The sequence below is a fragment of the Glycine soja genome, chromosome 14, assembly GCF_004193775.1.
Source record: "Glycine soja cultivar W05 chromosome 14, ASM419377v2, whole genome shotgun sequence".
Classification (NCBI taxonomy): Eukaryota; Viridiplantae; Streptophyta; class Magnoliopsida; order Fabales; family Fabaceae; genus Glycine; species Glycine soja.
Genome location: NC_041015.1, coordinates 1,787,328 through 1,807,158, shown reverse-complemented (window position 1 = coordinate 1,807,158; position 19,831 = coordinate 1,787,328). Strand labels below are relative to the sequence as shown.

General features: G+C 33.3%; 3 protein-coding genes across 3 annotated transcripts; all 3 read right to left on the bottom strand.

Moving 5' to 3' along the window:
* Positions 1 to 1,119: 1,119 nt before the first annotated feature.
* Positions 1,120 to 3,764, bottom strand: LOC114384819. The gene is made up of 3 exons (XM_028344617.1): positions 3,166 to 3,764; positions 1,750 to 2,262; positions 1,120 to 1,472 (listed from the first exon to the last, which is right to left on the bottom strand). Exons 1-3 carry the CDS (start codon positions 3,651 to 3,653, stop codon positions 1,361 to 1,363), a joined length of 1,113 nt encoding a protein of 370 aa, XP_028200418.1. The 5' UTR covers positions 3,654 to 3,764; the 3' UTR covers positions 1,120 to 1,360.
* Positions 3,765 to 5,077: 1,313 nt separating this feature from the next.
* LOC114384820 (TMV resistance protein N-like) lies at positions 5,078 to 8,038 on the bottom strand. Its single transcript, XM_028344618.1, has 3 exons — positions 7,410 to 8,038; positions 5,927 to 6,418; positions 5,078 to 5,601 (listed from the first exon to the last, which is right to left on the bottom strand). The coding sequence occupies exons 1-3, from the start codon at positions 7,877 to 7,879 to the stop codon at positions 5,550 to 5,552; spliced, it is 1,014 nt and encodes a 337-aa protein (XP_028200419.1). The 5' UTR covers positions 7,880 to 8,038; the 3' UTR covers positions 5,078 to 5,549.
* A 945-nt stretch (positions 8,039 to 8,983) lies between these two features.
* LOC114385060 (DEAD-box ATP-dependent RNA helicase 32-like) lies at positions 8,984 to 13,782 on the bottom strand. The gene is made up of 8 exons (XM_028345012.1): positions 13,295 to 13,782; positions 12,878 to 13,153; positions 11,891 to 12,214; positions 11,206 to 11,397; positions 10,929 to 11,084; positions 10,368 to 10,783; positions 9,943 to 10,097; positions 8,984 to 9,588 (listed from the first exon to the last, which is right to left on the bottom strand). The coding sequence occupies exons 1-8, from the start codon at positions 13,661 to 13,663 to the stop codon at positions 9,245 to 9,247; spliced, it is 2,232 nt and encodes a 743-aa protein (XP_028200813.1). The 5' UTR covers positions 13,664 to 13,782; the 3' UTR covers positions 8,984 to 9,244.
* Between the last annotated feature and the right edge of the window lie 6,049 nt (positions 13,783 to 19,831).

The following is a 19,831-nucleotide window of genomic DNA, read 5'->3' as shown; positions in this document are numbered from 1 at the left end:
GTATGACATGTGTCTGTCTAAAATTCTTGCAACATATTCTCGTCTCTCTCCTTCTAAGAAAGCAAGCAATGTCTATTGTGCATTCTCCGGTATGTATGCAGTCATAACTTTCTATCTGGAATCCTCTCCTACCGTTCCAATGCACATGCATATTTCCCTTTTAGTTTTTATAACCAAATTTGAGCCCATTACTTCCAATGCCAATGGAGAGCCTTGTGCATATATAACGAACTGCACTGATAGACACATCTTGGTAGTCCGTTGCATGTTGATTCAATATGATATATCTCTTTTCTGCCTCATGAATAGTATTCTTTCTTTGTTGTTAGCTAGTTAGAGAAGTGAGAGTGAGGGCGAGCGAGTAGGAGTATTAGAAGGGAGATGTTGATTACAGGAATTATAATTCTTCTAATCAACACAAAAGACATATAATCCTTTTCCTTGCTTATGGAGTTATTTTGAACCCAAGGAAATGGGATGGGACCTACGCGGTTTTGCTTAATTTCCTTGCTGCTTCACTTCATTGTCAAGCTGAAATAAAAATACATGAAGCTCTTGGAATTAGGAACCATTGGTTTGATCCACTTGTTCTTAATTTTTTTTTCTCTCCCACCCAACTGCACCGACCTCTACAGCCATGCCGCCCGGGTTGAAACTTGTAAACATCACACATCCTCTTAAACGAGAGTGTGTGTCACAATTTCAAGATGACAGGCCTCTGGCCATGGCCCTCAGGACTTATATATTCACCTTTCTAGAAATTGCTAATGTTCGAAGTAAAATTCAGACTTCTAAATAAATTAATGATGACATGAAATTAATTTTACAAAATTATTACTTTTTTTTTTAGCTATTATTTTGTTGTTGACATGTAATTTTGTCAGACATATAAGTACTTGATAGTTTTTATTTAACGTGGGAGACTAAAATTACTTTTAAAAAAATAGAGACTAAAATTGGACAATGAAAATTGAGAGAGTAAAAATAGAATTTTGAAATAGTTGAGGGATGAAAACTTGTTTAAGCTTACCATAAATTGTATATACTCTGTTTTTATTTTTGTGAGTAGAAGGCGATGTGTTTAAATTTTGTTTCACGGTGCCTTACCTAATGCCAATATGACAAAAAATATTACCACTTTTTTTTTCATCTAATCAACACAAAACATTGAAACAAGATGTAGAAAAATCACAACAGACCTCGAGAATTGAAACAAGATTTAGAAGGAATACAATAAACCTTAGGAATTGAACTGGATGTAAAAACAACATTGATAGGAACAAATGAATTCAAGGGCAGTTATAGAGGTTACAATCAGTTAGTTTCACAGCTCCACAGCATATATTTGACCCTCTTTCACTCATTCTTCCTCGTAGCTGTCATTGGATAAAAGGAAAGGATTTGCTGTATGCTTGCTACCTTCAATTTTAATGACCTTTTCCACAATCCTTTCGATTAATTCATGTTGGTACCTACAAAAGTGCAAGGCCTTTTAATACATTCATCCGCTGTGTTCTCTTTCTTTCTCCTAATCATACTTTATGTCATTAAAACAACAATATTAAGCTCGACTAATTAATCTTCTCACTAACAGATTGCCGTACAAAATACAAAAACTGCTCCAAACAAAACAACACACAATACCCCATGTCTCGGACAAGAATTATGCCGTGTTTAACATTTCAAAGATGGTCAAAAACACTTAAGAGGGAAGCATATATTAAGTAATTAATTAAAAGCATTACGTACTCATTTTGTTTGACATGGTCTCCTTCCAAGTTTTTGATTTCAGACAAAGCAGACCTCCATTTCTGCACCTTCTCAGAGTCCTTTCCAAATCTTTTTTCATGTTCAGTCATGGCTTCACCATAACTTTTTGTTTGATTGCATACATCCGACTTTTGCACATTGTAAAATATTGGCCAAACCATTTGATTGTTGGTCTTCATACACTCAATGATCTTGGCAAGTTCATCAAGACACCAGGTGGAATATGCATAGTTTTCAGAGAGCACAACAATTGAAATCTTTGAACTCTCAATTGCTCTCATAAGCTTCTGTGAAATTTGGTTCCCACTCTCCAATTCCTCATCATCCATGAAGATTTTGAATCCCTCTCGGCGAAAGGCATTATAGAGAAAACCTGTGAAAGTGTAGCGGGTATCCTCTCCGGTAAAACTCAGAAAAACATCATATCCGGGCAAGGCTTGCACGGTTGATTCCACGATCCTTTCGATGAATTCATATTCGTACTGGGACCTCCTATAAAAGCATAAGTCTTTTTAATTCACCAGGGGTATTCGAGCATGCACAACCATATTGTTTCCATTAATCAGAATTATAAGTTGACTTAAGCTTTCCCGAAAGACCCAAAGATGCATTTCCTTATGCATTTCCCTTATGGTGGGAATCATCGTCATGGGTGAGCCAATCTTATGCTTTCCCGAAAGACCCAAAGATGCATTTCCTACAACATGTTCTAACAATGGCCGATGGTTTGAGGGCCAAAAGATGGAAATGGTGGTGGATAGCTGTCACATGGACCATTTGGAAGCAGAGAAATAAGATGATATTTTCCAATGAGGATTTTGACAGCAACAAAGTTATGGATGACGCAGTTTTCTTGCTTTGGACATGGATGAGGAATTTAGAGAAGGATTTTCCTATGCATTTTAACCAATGGTCTAGTAACATTTCTGCAGGGTTCATGTAACAGTTTTTATCTAATCTAGTTTGTTCCAGCTGGGGTAGCCAACTGTGGTTCCACTCCTGACTCCATTTTAGTCAGTTTTGGAACCAATTCTGTGTTGGGCATCCCAATATCTGTATTTTAGTACCTCTGGTACTCCATTAATATATATTATCTATTTTTGCTGAGAAAAAAAAAAAAGTTGACTTAAGCTTGACTAATCTATATGTATGCACAGAACAGATTGCGACTGCTACACTGAAACTGGAAAAAGATTAAAAGAACCTTTAATTTACAGCACACATGTATTTCTCTCGGATAAACAAAACAAAGTGACTTTCTAAAACGACAATGAGAAGAGCAGACATACTGTTTAGCAGATTACAGATAAAATAAGTAATTAAGAAGTGGTGCCATGCTATGCTAGTAGTCGTAGAGATTAATTATGGAACTTAATCAACTAAAAGTAAGCATACCGATCATTGTAAAGCCATCCACTCAATTTGCTGACTTCAGATAAAGCTGCTCTCCATTGCTTCACCCTCTCATTGGAATCGTTGTAATCTCTAAAAAAATTTTTAAAATTACAAATGTGTTCTCCATAGCTACCTTTCTGGTGCCTTACTTGCGACGGATCCACTTTGTAAAAGATGGGCCACACCAGTTGGTTTATCGTCCTTTTACACTCAAGGATGGCCACAAGTTCATCAAGACATCTTGAGGAGGATGCATAGTTTTCCGACAAAACAACCACCGAAATCCTTGATTCCTTAATTGCTTTAAGAGTAAAGGGTGGAATGTGGCTGTCATCAGTGTGTAGTTTACGACCATATTCATGTTTTGTGAAAAAGGTCTTGATTCTCTTGCTGCGCAAAGCATTATAGAGAGTACCAGTGAAGGTGTAACCGGAATCTTTGCCATGAAAATTGAGAAAAACATCATAGTTTTTTAGTTCATTCGACATGATGGATGAGAAGCGGTAGCAGAGGGTGGCTTGCTTGTCTGGCTGACTCCTCCTAATGGGCAATGCCCTACGCGGTTTTGCTTAATTACCATGCTGCCCCACCTCGCTCTCAAGCTGAAATAAAGTACATGAACATGGGTTGACCGGACCAGATGGATGGATGGAGTCTTTGTTTTCTTATCCATTTTCTAATCAACCCCCACCATTCACCAGTCATTTCATTACTATCATCTCCATTTTTATAAAAAAAAAATACAAAATTTGCAATTTTTTTATCAATGACAAGATTTGTAATTAAGTATTTAATCTAAACCCTTAATTTAATTTAATAGTTGTAATAATTAAGTTCTTGTTTATATTAGTTGTGATAAACAGCAATCCAAAAGTTTTTTTTTCAAACCAAAAAAGCTGCCGTTGATAATTCTTGTTTCTCTTAAATTATTTAAATTCTGTCCATATCCTTTTACTGTTGTCTGAATTCCAAAACGCATTATTATTTAATTAAGTTCTTGTTTATAATAGTTGTGATACATTATTTAATTTTTTTTATATTTCAGTCATTATTATTTAGGTAACGGACTTATTTTCCAATCTGTGTTAACAATGATACCACATATATAGTTAGAAAATTCTTATGTGAAAAATCAAAACGAAATAATTTTGTAATGGAGATCAAAATGAAAAAAAGGAGAAAGCTAAGTAAAAATGACCATATATTTAAAAAATAAAAAAAGTTATTTAAGTAAAAAAAATATTAATATGGGATAAAGATAAGATAGAGATACGATTTGGAGATAAAGAACTAAGGGAAAATTGTATTTTATGTACTTAAGGCAAAATTGGTCTCAGCTCAATTCCTATGTTATAAAAAATGTTTCTCGCATTGATCTTATAATGGATGAATCCCCCCATCCCCCTATGCTTTCTTTTACATTTGTTGTAGTTTTCCTTAAACTTCGATCTTCTTTCAATCTCAATTTCTTTTCGAAACCCTTTATTCTTTTAATTTTCAATATCTTTTTATTTGCACACTTTATTTTCTTTTGCACTCTTTTATTTTAAATTGGTTTTCATGATCAATTAGCACTTTACTTTTTACTACATAATTTTAGTTTGTTCTCATGTTAAAATTTAACATATTAATCTATGATAGAGGACCTATTGAATAGGATAAAAAAACTCTTAAAGAAAGTATTTGTCCCTTCTCTCAAATATCTATGGGATTGTGTCGACTAAAACAAACACAAAATTTCAAATCCTTTTAAACTAGCAGCAATCATTTTACTATTAACTAATTAAAATCATAATGTGTTGATCACTTTTTTAAGGGCATTTGTGACACTCCACAATCTTGAAAATCTTCCCAGCGGGATACACCCCAAAATCAAAAGTTATCATGCAAGGATATGTTTGGTGTGTCTTTCGAAATTCGATTATATACATCATGAATAACTATGTCGGTTGATTCTGAACAGAGACATCATTCAGCATCTTAACTGGGTATTTGGCTCCACTCTGTTTAATGCTAAAGCTTCCTTAATCTAGCTCATACAATTGTTTGGATATGCATGACATTTGGGAAATCAAAGTAAATATGACTTAAACGAGAGTGTGTGTCACAATTTCAAGATGACAGGCCTCTGGCCATGGCCCTCAGGACTTATATATTCACCTTTCTAGAAATTGCTAATGTTCGAAGTAAAATTCAGACTTCCAAATCAATTCCTCAGTGCCGATTGTAAACATTACAACTACTAGTATCAATCTGTGAGCTTATGACTGCTCATAGAACCATTTGTAATCTGTTGAATTGATTAGTTCTGCCTTCCACGGCACTTCAGTCTATATTTCCTTCTAGTTGACACTTGAGCGAGGACCTGATCGATTTAAGCCATTTTAAATTTTACTGGCCATTTCCACGATTTTGTCAATAAATTCATATTCGTACCTACAAAAGTGCAAGGCCTTTTAGTTCATTCAGACACAATTTTCATTTTCTTTCTAATAATTATCAAAGTAAATCTGCACAAAAGTAATTGCCACACAACAAAAAAACAGAACTGCAAACTCTTAACAAAGCCTAAACACCGTACCCACAACGTTATTCCTTGTTAACAAAGTCAAATTTAAATGAACGGATTTCAAATTAAACAGTTCATAGGTTTTCATGAACGATGCACATATTAAGTGATTACTATCATCAACTATTACTAGGATAATAGACATTAATCATGAAAATAAGCAAAAAAGTAAATGAATGCTATGTGTTGTACCCGGTTTTCAAGTAAAATCCTTTCAAGTTGGCGACATCAAACAAAGCTGACCTCCATTTCTTCACCATCTCAGAGTCCTTACCCAACATATTTTCATGCTCAGTCATGGCTTCACCATAGCTATTTCTTTGATGCCTTAAATCCGACGGTAACACTTTGTAAAAGATGGGGCAAACCAGTTGGTTTTTCGTCTTCATACACTCAAGGATGGTCAAAAGAAAATCAAGACAGGACGAGGAACGTGCATAGTTTTCAGAAAATACAATGATCGAAAGCCTTGATTCTTCAATAACTCCATTAGTAGATTGTGAAATTTGGTCCCCATCATTCATGAAGGTTTGGTACCTACTCCTGCACAATGCATTGTTGAGAAAACCTGTAAAGGAGCGGGTATCGTTTCCACTAAAACTCAGAAAAATGCTATAGCGGGGTACAATGGCGACGATGGCTTGTCGCACAATGTCTTCGATGAATTCATATTCATATTGGTACCTACAAAAAAAGTCAAAACAAAGTAAAATTAACTTGATAAATTAGCTGAAAGCTTAGATTGTTTCTTGCCAATAATAAATTCTAGTGTGAAAGGAGAATTAATTATTATTGGTTTCTATTTTTTTTTCTTTTAAGAATGGAAGGAGAACCAACTAGTTTCGTTAGATTGTTACTTTAAGAATAGTGGCCAAAGCCTTGCAATTCTAGACATAAACTGGCTCAAGCCCATGTTAACGGGTCATTTGACAACTTAGAAGTTAAAATATTCAATAAGGTATAAATCATGGAAAAAAGCTTTCGTGCAAATATCACAAGTGGTTTTGGTCTTTCAGGATTAAAATTCAAAGTTTACATGACTTAAGCAATAATAATCGGCATGCGTTTACTAACTTAGTATATGAAGTTTTAATTTCAACAATGATACATAAACACCTTCCTAGGCTAAAGATTCATTTGATCGACACAGTTTATTTTTTGACTTAAATATTTTTTAATCTTTATAATTTAGTATTTATTTTTTATTTTTGTAAAAAAATTATTTTTTTCCTTACAAATTATATTTATTTTATTGTAGAACTTTTTCACTATCTAGAGTATTATTTAAAGTAATTTAAAAATTAAAAATAAAACAAACATAATTTATAAACATTAAAAATAATAATAATTTTATAAAAAAAACACTAAATTACTAAAAACATATTTACACCTTTATTTTTTATTAACTCTCTTATTAATTTCAAGATGTTATCACTTCTCTTGTGTTTATTTTTTCTTTGTAAATGCTTATAAAAAAAAGGTGTGCGCAAGAGTCTTGCGAATCATATTTATTTGACATAATTAGGGGTTAAATTTCTAAATAAATTTAAAAGAGGATTAAAATTGAAATTGGAGATAATTAAGGAAAAAAATACAATTTTCCAAAAAAATATATTATTTTCATTTTTTTGTTTATTTTTCACAAATTTTTTTTTAAAAAAAAAAAACGCCATACCGGCTGAACCTCCATCCGGGCAAGTTGGCGACATGAGTCAAAGCTTCCTGCCAATTGCGTACTTTCTCGGAGTCGCTTCTGAACTCATATTGATGTTGAGCCAGGCTCTCCCCATAACAACCAGTCTGTCTCCTTACGTCGGAGGGATCCATGCGGTAAAAGATTGGAATAACGAGTTGCTTCTTTGTTTCCCTGCACTCAAGGATCTTCACAAGTTCTTCAAGGCACCACGAGGAAGAAGCGAAGTTTTCGGAGAGAACAACGATTGAAATCCTTGATTCCTGAATTGCTTGAAGAACAACGTCAAAGATTTGGTCGCCACTCTTGAACCCATCATCGAAGAAGGTCCTCAATCTCGCCTGCCGCAAAGCAGCATAGAGATTACCTGTGAAGGTGTAGCGCGTGTCTTCCCCTCTAAAACACAGAAAAACATCGTAGCGCCGCTTCTCAATTCCCCCTTCATCCGCCATCTCAATCAAACAATTAAGCAGATAGGTTAAGATATTACTTTATATGCTGAGACTATGATTTGAGCACCTACGCGGTTTTGCTTAATTTCCTTCAAATAAAATACATCAAGATTGATGGAGTCCTTGTTTTCTTCTCCATTTTCTATTCGAAAATTATTTTTGTCCCACTCAAATTTGAGCATTCTATGACCACTTGAAAAAAAATTATTTCCATTGTAAGAGAAAAAAAAATCTTTTAATGTAATAAATTAATGATGACATGAAGTTAATTTTACAAAATTAATTTTTTTTTTACCTATTATTTTGTTGTTGACATGTAATTTTGTCAGACATATAAGTACTTGATAGTTTTTATTTAACGTGGGAGACTAAAATTACTTTTAAAAAAATAGAGACTAAAATTGGACAATGAAAATTGAGAGAGTAAAAATAGAATTTTTAAATAGTTGAGGGATGAAAACTTGTTTAAGCTTACCATAGATTGTATATACTCTGTTTTTATTTTTGTGAGAGTAGTAGGCGATGTTTTTAAATTTTGTTTCACTGTGCCTTACCCTACGCGGTTTAAGATGTGCTTGTCTGGCTGACTCCTCCTAATGGGCAATGCCCTACGCGATTTTGCTTAATTACCATGCTGCCCCACTTCGCTCTCAAGCTGAAATAAAGTACATGAACATGGGTTGACCGGACCAGATGGATGGAGTCTTTGTTTTCTTATCCATTTTCTAATCAACCCCCACCATTCACCAGTCATTTCATTACTATCATCTCCATTTTTTTAAAAAAAATACAAAATTTGCAATTTTTTTATCAATGACAAGATTTGTAATTAAGTATTTAATCTAAACCCTTAATTTAATTTAATAGTTGTAATAATTAAGTTCTTGTTTATATTAGTTGTGATAAACAGCAATCCAAAAGTTTTTTTTTCAAACCAAAATAGCTCTCGTTGATAGTTCATGTTTCTCATAAATTATTTAAATTCATTCCATCTATTAACGGTTGTCTGAATTCCAAAACGCAGTCTAAGCAATGGGAGGTCTCTAACTAACAGGGGGCAAAGACACCATTTTGGTGCTAGTTTTTTCCTGTAAACGATTCAGATTTTGAAGTACAACTATGAATATCTCAATAATATTTAACATCGTGTTTGGTACACATAAGGATGTCCGTTACTCCCATTTTTTTAGTTAAAATAAATAAAATTAAGTAAATTGATTCTATGTCTACCTTTCTTGAAAGAGATGACAAAAAAATTGGGAGATCAAAATTTTTTGTTAACAGAACTCCTATAATGTTTCAGGAATTGCTCTCTTTCCACCCGTTTTTGCTGTCACAAAATGTTACAGCTGAATTACGCATATTCTATGAGTGCATGGAATTTAACAATTTCAAAGCCAGAGCTTCTTGCTCCTCCAACGTAACCGCACCGGTAGTTATACCTGCATTCCCTGTAACATCATTTCTTTCACCCTCGTCACTGTCACTATCAAAGTATACTTTACTCTTTTTATGCCATCTATCAACAGTCTCATCTACTTCTGACCCAGATATATCATCTTGGTCGTCCTCTTCCGCATTCCCAGCCTTCCATTTCATCTTCTGCTTGATTCTTTTTTCTCTAAGCCGCTGACGCTCTATAAGCTTGTCTTCGTTGTCAGCCTTCTTCAAATCATCTCGCATCCTTCTATAGTATTCAGCTTTTTTTTCTGCATCAAGACATAAAGATGATGTGGCAAAATGTACAAATGTCCCACGCTTATGAAGTAAGAACATACATGTAAGTTAACTACTTCAATGCTCTGAAGACCAAAATGGTATACAGTGATTTGATGAGAATGAGATCTAGCCATGATCAGGTTCTCAAATTCAACGACGATTGCAGAAAATACAAAAGGGTTTTCTAATTGGTAAACAAGTGTGTAGCTATATTTTAACATTTTAAACATTTTTTATTATTTTCACAAAACTATGAAAACAAGGAAAGAAATGACACGTATATACATCTACAAGCAACAATTTCACCATCAACTTCAGTTTGCAGTTGAAAAGTATGGACATACCTGGATCGAGCAACATTTCTTTGCCACTCTGTGTGTCCGCTATCCTGGCTAGTGGAGGAAGTGTGTGGCCCTCATCATCAAATACAACCCTAGTCCCAAGTGGCCTGTGTACATTAATCTTGAGTTTCTTTTTCTTCAATACACGAGTTGCTGGTCTGCATAGGAAAGAACCAAATTGGTAAACAAGAATGGAGGAAGAAATTCAAAGCTCCACAAGAATGGTAAGAACAAGTTTGAATTTCTTTTTCTATTAGCCACCTCATAAGGTGTTATATTCAAGTATCAATTTGCCTCAGCAATTTTGAAACTAGAAGACTAGGGTAGCCCCTTTCCATAATCATATATAAAGAAACTAATGCAGCATTATCAGAAAGCAGCCTAATTTTTTAATCTGTACTACTGTAAAAATGAATACGGGAACATACATGATTTCTTCAATTTCAGATGACTTAACTTCGCCTTCATTTGCAGTATCCGCTAACTGAAGAATATCATTTTCAGTTTCCTCATCCTTGAAAGCAGCTGTGTCTAGCTTCCTCGAAACCTCAAAGATAGTTTCCTTGTCTGAATCCTCTGGTTCAACTAAAATTGATTTTGACACATCTTTAGAATTAATTTTCGGGTTTAGAAAACGGATTTTGGGGGTCATTGGTAAACCTAATGATGCTGAATACTCGTTAATAGGTAGTTTCATAACATCAAATATGTCTTTATCCTTTTGGATATGGATGGATCTCAAATATGTGATGAATGCCCTCTGAGCCCGATGCTGCATGTCTGGGTATTTGGCCAGTAAAGATGCCAACAAACTAGAAACTGGTTGCAGTAGTTCTTGCCTTGGCTGAATAATCAACAATTGCAAAAACATGGAAAGCAAATGTCAGACAAACATAACACTGAAGTGAAGCAGATTTAAAAGTGACACCTTGATGTTCAAATGAAAATTGGAATTGCATGCATACTATTAATTTGCAGGGAACGTGTACCTTATTAAAATGCACTGGAACCTTTGCTGCTTTTAACTTTTCAAGCATTTGAATTTCTGAAGGCAACAGAAATAAAACTGACTTTCCATCAGATTTATATCTAGCAGTACGACCAACTCTATGTATGTAAGAAGCTACATTTTCAGGACAATCCACCTACAAATGCAAGAGAGAAGTGAGAGACTGAACATAAAACAAGCCTTTTGCTTCCAACACCCCACCACAAAGCCCTAAAACTTGCTCCAAGACAGGAAACCACAAGCAGGATGAGACTCACCTGAACAACCCAGTCAACTGCCTTATTAAAATCAAGGCCTCTTGCGGCCACATCAGTTGAGAAGAGAACAGAGCGCTTCTCACAAAACTCAGAATATATTGCCATTCTTCTTTCCTGTTTCATCCTCCCATGAAGGCACTTCAATGGTATGCCAGGGTGCAGTTTCTTAAATGCTTCAAAGACAAATTTTACCTATTAAGCAGGGATGTGAACATTATGGAAGATAGTCAAGCTCAAAAGAGGGAATTTGCACCAAAAACCACATCTTAAACATTTTCCCTGATTACATGAAAGAATTATGGACAAATTCATCCTAAAAATCCTTTAAAAAATTTCTCATTACAATAACCATAACCAGCACAACTGAAAACCATAACAGAAGTTCTATGCATGTGAACTACATCACGCAGTTACAGATACAACAAAACAATTATTTAATTGGCCATTGAATATGAAACTAATGAGACAACTTTCAAGTTTCAATCATAAAATCAAACTACATACCCAAAAATTGCACAAAAAATCTTGCAAATGATGACTAGCCAGTAGCCATGCATTGGCTAAGCATCAAAGGGTGCAACTTTTCAAGTGGCATGACAGTAAAATTGTAATAGAAGCCTATAATATACAATTCCCTTCAACAAGAAAAAGAATTTCTTGAAACAGGACAGAAAAGTGGAGTTACCTGCTTACAGCTTGAAAGAAAGACAAGTGTTTTCGACTGTAGATGTGTCTTTATGAAACTCCACAACATATCTAACTTTTGTTCCAGGGGAACAATCATCACAATTTGCTTCAACAGAGTAGGAGTGGAAGTCACAGATTCTTCATGCACACTCAGATACTCTGGATCCTTCAAACTTAGTCTTGCAAGATCTTGAATTGACTTTGTTTGAGTTGCAGAGAAAAGCAAGGTTTGTCTACGCTTTGGTAGTTGGGAAATGATTGCATTTAGTTCCTTCTTGAACCCACTGTCTAGAATCCGATCAGCCTCATCTAGTACCAAAACCTATATCAGGGAAGTCCACCCAACCATCAGCTATATTGACCAAATCTAATGATACATATCTGTTATCTGGCTGAGGAACTTGGAGGAGAACTTTTCTATACCCTTCAGTCATTGGTCGTCAAATTTATCATCAGCTTTTGTATAATAGTGGGGGGGGGGGGGGATAGTATAGCTGCACTGGCAGCAATCTTTTAATATTTTGTTCTTAGTATCTGGTTCCCATCAAGACTGATTTAAGTCTGACTTTGGAACCAGGTCACTGAGATACCTTGCTTTTTGTATCTTTAGTACCTCTGGTACTTCATTATTAATATATATTACTTTTGCTGATCAAAAAAAAAAAAAATATCTGTTATCTGGTTAGACCCAAATAAACATACTTTGGAAGACAAAATAAAAATTTTATGCTTTACAAGGGCCTAAAGCATATAAAAATTAAAGGGCACCTATACTCTGCTTCAACCACTGTTGTTAAATCACCTAGGAACGGAAGCAAATTTTTCTGAAGGTTGTTAAGGCCGGAAAATCTTGACATACCCAAGAACAAATAAAAACAGACACGAGGAAACAGATAGTGATATAAAACAAACAACTTAATTGTAACTCTAATTTCGGAGTCCGATTGAGGTTAATCTATCACGTAAAGAAAAAAGTTATATTGACCTGCATCTGTGAACAATCAAAATTGGGAGTTTCATCCATGTGTTGCAGCAGTCTACCGGGTGTGCAAATCAATATGTTGAGCTCATTTACACGTTCTTTCTCCATGTCAACGTCCTTTCGACCACCAATGAGAAGGCCAGCACTAAAATTATGGTGTTTGCCAACAACTTTCAACACATCAAATAACTGGCCAGCCAATTCTCTTGTAGGCGATATGATGATGCTGCCAACACCATCTTCAGGTCCCCATCTCTCTCTATACAACTTTTCCAACACCTATCATTCAAAATTCACCATAAGCAAATAACAATAAGCACAAATTCCAAAATTCAATATACCATCTATTCACCCACTATATATTAAACCAATGACCTTGCCCGAACACGTATCAGCTTCTCATGGTTTTGAAGCACTTACAGGGATAATGAAAGCGAGGGTTTTACCGGAGCCAGTTTTGGCGGCGCCGAGGATGTCGCGGCCACAGAGAGCGTGGGGAAGAGACGCTCTCTGGATGTCGGTCATGGCCACGAACTTGGACTCTCTTAGGGCGTCCTTGGTTTTCTTCGAGAGTGGAAATTGATCAAACCGTGACGCGCCGGCGTAGCGAGAGTAGGTGTTATCTTCGAGGCGACCAACGGGGGAGTTTTTGGGGAGACGCGGCAGCGACATTGGGTTCGAACCGGAGTCCGGTGGCTGAAACTGGATCCATGAATTCAAGAGGTTTATCTCTTCCTCCTCTGAAACTCGCTGTTGCTTGCGAAACTCCTTCGATTTCGGCCTTCTCATTGCTGAAGCTTGAAGACGAAGGTGAAGGTGAAGATGAAGATGAATAGAAACGTTGGGGTTAGGTTTATGGTTTGGGTGTTGCTGCGGCACAAATTGTTTGCAGTGCAGGAGTTGTTCGCGGTTAAAGCTTCATTTTTGTGAACGACGATGAGCTAAGTAATGGGCCGTGATGAATGATTGGGCTGGCCCGATTAATCCATTGCCATTATTTTTTAACACTTTTTTTTGTTTTCCTCCATACTCTTGTGATTATCTCTCATATTTTTGTTCCTTCATAGAAAAAATGATTTAATTATTTATTTGGTCCTTATAGTTTAATTATTTGTACATTTCAGTTCTTATAATTTTAAATTTATTTTTTTAGTCCCTATAGTTTATATTTTAATTCTCTTTTATTTTTTATAATTTGAAAGTGATTTTTTTAGTCCTGATAATTTGTATTTTAATTCTTTTTTAGTCTCTATAGTTTGAAAGTATTCTTTTTAGCCCCTATACTTTATATCTTAATTATTTTTTAGTCCTTACCATCAAAATATGAGTAATATTATCAATTACAATTAACGACAAAAATATTAGCGAGTAATTTGTAACTAATTTATCGCAAGATAACTTATAATAAAAAATAGTTGATAATTTATAACTAATTTGTAACTAACTATTTTTATATGTTTCTGTAATAAGGATTAAAAAATAATTAAAATACAAATTATAGAAACTAAAAATATCACTTTCAAACTATAGAGACTAAAAGAGAATTAAAACACAAACTATAAAAACTAAAAAGATCATTTTTAAACTATAGGAACTAAAAAAGAATTAAAATATAAACTATAAGACAAAAATATCACTTTCAAACTATAGGAACTAAAAAAAAATTCTAATCCAACTCAATTTTTTTTATTAGTGGACGAAATAAAAACAACAACTATCTAACAAAGGTAGCTGAAGCAGACAAGACTCTCATGCTTGACAAAGAGATGAAGAAGCAATTTCATGTTTAGCCAACCAATCAGCATGTTGGTGGGCTTCTCTAAAAGTAATTTGAATTGTACTGAATTAGAAAATATTTAAAATTGATCCAATGATAAAATAACACAATCATAATATTAGATCACATAAACTTTATCTCTACAATGGATTTAATTCGGATACAAATTACAACACCCACAACAGCGTTTACCAAATTTAGGATTAATTTCGGAGTTTGTTTTATTTCTTTTTCAGTACAAAGCTATTCATTAAAAATATAGATGAGGTAAAAAAAACAACATTGTCGATAAATCTTGAATAAACTAGAAAGTGATATATAAAGCAAAGAGGTTAACTAAATTTTTAATTTTTAACTCTGAATAAAAGTTTGACTAAAAAGTTTTACATGACTAATCAAATTTTTGTTTAGAGATTAAAATTTAAATTTTAAAAAAATTAAAAAACTAAAAATTTAATTAAGTCTATAGAAACAAATGAGAGAGAGGTGAGGCGAGGCATGGTTCAATAAATGTTACAGGTACATGTGGCTCAAAAGCACCTAACCATAATGATGTGGGACATTCCTAATATCTCCAAAAGCCTCAGGTGTTACAAAAGCACCTAACCATGATCAATGTATTGAGTACAGGCTCAAAATAGCATATAAAAAACCATGTCATCCAATTTAATAATACAAGCCTCTCAGAATGTCCAATTCAATTCAGTATAAATAAGGAGTTTTACATCCAAATCTTTAAGAGCTTACTTCATATATTGATAATACTAAATATTTTTACATAAACATTCATTTACGGCTTTCACGTTAATAAATAACATGTATAATATGATAAAATAGTTAGATTTTATTAAATATTTACATACAAATATTCTTACATTAATAATACATGTAAGTTAAATTAATTTAAAAAAAAAAGATTAATATGTATAAATTTAAACTAAATTTTCAAATTAATTTTAAAAAAGTTGTATCAGTTTATTGCTTAATTGAGGTAGGTAGACCTTTTATAAAAGATTTTTTTATAAACTATAATTTTGATATAATGTTAATGTAACACTTTTATTTAACTAAAAATAATTAATATAATTATTTAAAAAAACTATCACAAAACTTAAAAGTCAAATCATATATAATAGTAATTTATATTTTTAATTAATCATCATAAAAATTAATAATTTTACTATATATCATCATAATTTACAATATAAAAAGTACTTGAGCATATTCTTATCAGTGATCCTCAAGGTCTTGGTGAGTATGGACACATTTTGTTAATTGGATGTATCTATAAGACTATTGCAAAGGTGTTACCAAGGAAGTTGGAAGGGGTACTCAATACATTGATGAGAGGTAAGGGGGCTTTTATTAGGAGGAAGGAGCATGCTTGATGGTGTTGTTGTGGCAAATGAGGTGGCGGAGAAGGCTAAAAGGTGTAAGAAGGAGTGCATGATCCTTAAAGTTGACCATGAGAAGGCTTATAATTCATTGTGGAGTTTTTTTGTATGAGATGAGGGAAATACTTGGATTTTGTGCAAGGTGAATTGGTTGGATTAGAACTTGCTTGGAATCCAGCTAAATTTCTATCTTAGTCAATGGAAGTCCCATCTCAGAATGCACTCCACAAAAAGGAGTGAGACAAGGGGATCAGTCGGCTTCCTTTCTCTTCCTCACGGAAGTGGTCTTATGAGACAAGCTGTAGCCAAGAATCCTTTTAGGAGTTACAAGGTGGATACCTTCTTCAATTTGCCAATGACACTATTTGTGGGGATGCTTCCTTGCATAATGTTATAGTTTTCGGAGCAATCTTAAGAAGTTTGAACTTACATCTGGTTTAAAAGTAAAGTTCAACGAGAGTAAGTTGGGAGGCATAGGGGTTGACCTGGAGCAGTTAACGAGTTACAAAATGAGTTCCAAGCTTCCCAAGTGGAGGAGCAAAAATTTATCCTTTGGCATTAGAATGTGTTTAATTAAATCCATCGTTTCTTCTTTGCCCTTGTATTTGCTTTCTTTTTATAAGATGCCTAAGGTGTGGTCAAGAAGTTTATTAGATTGGAGAGAAACTTTCTATGGGTAGGTTTGGAAGGAGGAATAGGAAAATTGCCTGGGAAAATGGGAACTGTTTGCCTTCCAAAACAGAAAGGTGGCTTAGGGATTAAGAATATCTCCGTATTTAATGAGCCCTTACTAGCAAAGTGAAAGTGGAGTATGCTTAATGAGGGGGAAGGGTTGTGTTATGAAGTCATTAGAACAAAATATGAGGGATGGCAAAATTTAGGATCAAGTAGAACTCTTTCTAAACAATCCACTTGCTGGAATGATTTGGGGAGGGTATGTGGACATAATGAGGAAACAAGATGATTTGATTCACAAGTGGTACCTTGTGTTGGAGATGGCCATGTGGTAAACTTTTGGAAGGATTATTGGTTAGGAGATGAAAAACTGATGTTAAAATTTAATAGAATGTACCACAATTCATTGCAAAAAGACAACGTGGTAGGGGTATGGGTAAGTGGGAAGGAGAGACATGGGTGTGGGATTTCAAGTGGGAAAAAAGGTAGTTTGAATGAGAGGGTGAGGAGGTGGAAAAATTTTCAGGATCTTACTAGTACGGTTACATTGAACAAGCATCACGTGTGTTATCTTTCCATGCTCTCTCGGACGCTGTTAGTATGAAGTCATGGGTATGGCTGTATCCTAAAGTGGATGGGTTTAATTACTCGTTTGCTGAATGGATGATCTCACCAGGTGAGTGCATTTTGAATCTTGATAGCTTTAGGCACAATTAGCTGGGTGGTTAGATTTTAGTGTTGGACCTTATTGAGGGAGGGTATTGTGCATGGGCTATGGTTGTGAATCAACCTGGTTGAAATTGATGGTCTAGTAGTGTGAATTAGGAATATATGTATTGATCTTGTGATACTCCTCGAGCATGTTCTGTTATTATCTTTGTATGTTGTTCTTTCGGGTTTTTTGATGTGGGTATACCTTGTGCTCTATTCAAGTCCTTCTATTAATCATCTTTGCCTAGCAAAAAAATAAAATGAATAATATTGGTCTCGACTCATGCAAAGCCTATTCAAATGTTAAAAAACACACATTGCATGAGATGTCTTGGCATAAATGGACATTAATATGTAGCTTAACATCGGATCCAAGTGACGGTTACAAATGAACAATTTTTTATGAGTAGGATTAGGTAAGAGGTTAGCAAGTTTTTTGTGTGCAAACACCCTCATTGCATGAGTGATACATATATAAGGATTTAATTCAAATAACTGAGAAGAATGAATCAATTATTGTAAATCTCTTGATACATATTTTTTTATTTTCATAAATAAAAAATAGACAAAATCCTTGAAAGATAAGTTGGCTAGCATGTATATCTTGGTTCATGTTATTCTTTATTTTCAAACCCCTTCACTAATTAGTTTACTTAATAAGTTTTTGTTTCTACTTAATTTGTTTTTGTAACTTTTTCACGAATACATAAATTCAGTTATTTAATTATAATATTGAAACTTCAAAAGTAGTAGTTTCTTATGATTAAAGTCATAGATTTGAGTGCTAGGGATATAAAAAAAATAGAATTAAAGTTTGTCCTCTTAGATATGTTCATCCAACTTAATTAGGATTAATCAAGGTCCAACTAGTCAAATAAGGTTAAAAAAAAATCGTGTCATTACAAAATTAAGTAAATAGAATTTTATATAATTTAAAATATGGTAGATACTTCCTCAATTAACTATATTTTAATATATTATTTATAATATAAGTAAAATGTGTATTGAACACCATTGTTAATATTAACAACAAAGTAATAACTACTATACTATAATCAATCTTGCATATTTATATGACTAAGTAACAAGACAAGTCAGATCTATATTTTTCTGTATGTGTTTAATCAAAACTAACTTATGTTCATGATACCATAGGTGAGAATTAAACTTTTATTTTTTTTATGCCACAAAAATACAATAAAGGACTGCATAGATAAATTCTAAATAAGATGTTTATTCAAAAAATTACATGCTAAACATTTAAAATAGATAACAATGAATTTACCCTATTATAAATATACATCTTTTATGAAAAATAATTGTATTAAAAGAATATATTAAAAAAATAGTCTATGGACAATTAAAAAGTTTTATTTAAAATGGTTATCTCAAATAACCATGTATCAAGGCAACAAGATTATTGATCCACACTCTGAAGAAGAAGAAATTATTAATTAATTTGTATCCTAGGAGTGATTTTGAATATGGAAGACTTGTAAAGAGAACACTCATTAGTCATTGTATTCCATGAAAACTATTGGTCACACCAGCCCAAGGATCCAACTGTCACTAGTAACTAGCCATTGAGTTTTTTTTTTTTTAAGTAAACTTTATTGTGTGTTATCATCTCTGATTTTGATTAAAAAATAAAGTGAATGTTAGATCATTTTTGCAAGCATAGAGTGATTAAGTATCTTTTTTAGTAGATGTGATCGGGGAGAGATTGATGGAAGATTAATAAATCATGATGTTGAGATTAAACATGCAGAATACTTTAAATTAAAGTCATATAAATAACTATTTTTTTTTATAATTTATGTAATTCTATTCAGTATAATAGAATAAAAAAACTTATGAAAAGATCTTTGGTTCTGTATCATCTTTTTACACCATATTTAAAGAGTTACTTGTCTAATATAACTAAACTAAACTCCAGATATCGTTATGAAGACTATTTCACTTTGTTTTTTCAACCCCCAATAAATTCAAATATTATGATTATCACACTATTTTCTTTATATTTCATTTTTTTATAATAGAGAGTATATGACACATGTTTAATTCTTGTATCATTTGAAATAAAAATCAATTTTACTTTAACATGTAAAACTAATAAATACTTTTATAAAAATTATTTATTAAATATTTATTTTTTAAAAGATAGATATTTAAATTATTAAAGTATAAAAAAAAAGTTTAATCCCTTTGATGATTTGTTGGATGATCCCATGAAAATCAAGATGATGTCACTCACACGATAAAATATCAAATATATCAAATAGACAAAAAAAAAAATAATTGAGAGTTATTTGTGATGGTAAAATGTTGAAATTTAAAAGAACAAGGAACAAGGTGGATTAGTAAAAATGAAAATATTGATACAAAGATATGCCCATACAA

Bases quoted from the DNA above. Each gene is read 5' to 3' on its own strand.
- LOC114384820 (XM_028344618.1), bottom strand. From the start codon at position 7,879: ATGGCGGATGAAGGGGGAATTGAGAAGCGGCGCTACGATGTTTTTCTG. The intron at 6,419-7,409 runs GTATGGCGTTTT...CTTTTTTTGTAG, and splicing joins CCCGGATGGAGGTTCAGCCG to GTACCAATATGAATATGAAT. The intron at 5,602-5,926 runs GTACAACACATA...GCACTTTTGTAG, and splicing joins GGATTTTACTTGAAAACCGG to GTACGAATATGAATTTATTG.
- LOC114385060 (XM_028345012.1), bottom strand. From the start codon at position 13,663: ATGAGAAGGCCGAAATCGAAGGAGTTTCGCAAGCAACAGCGAGTTTCA. The intron at 12,215-12,877 runs GTCAATATAACT...TCCCTGATATAG, and splicing joins TTGATTGTTCACAGATGCAG to GTTTTGGTACTAGATGAGGC. The intron at 11,085-11,205 runs GTGAGTCTCATC...TTGCATTTGTAG, and splicing joins CAGTTGACTGGGTTGTTCAG to GTGGATTGTCCTGAAAATGT.
- LOC114384819 (XM_028344617.1), bottom strand. From the start codon at position 3,653: ATGTCGAATGAACTAAAAAACTATGATGTTTTTCTCAATTTTCATGGC. The intron at 2,263-3,165 runs GTATGCTTACTT...ATGCTTTTATAG, and splicing joins GGATGGCTTTACAATGATCG to GAGGTCCCAGTACGAATATG. The intron at 1,473-1,749 runs GTACGTAATGCT...GCACTTTTGTAG, and splicing joins GACCATGTCAAACAAAATGA to GTACCAACATGAATTAATCG.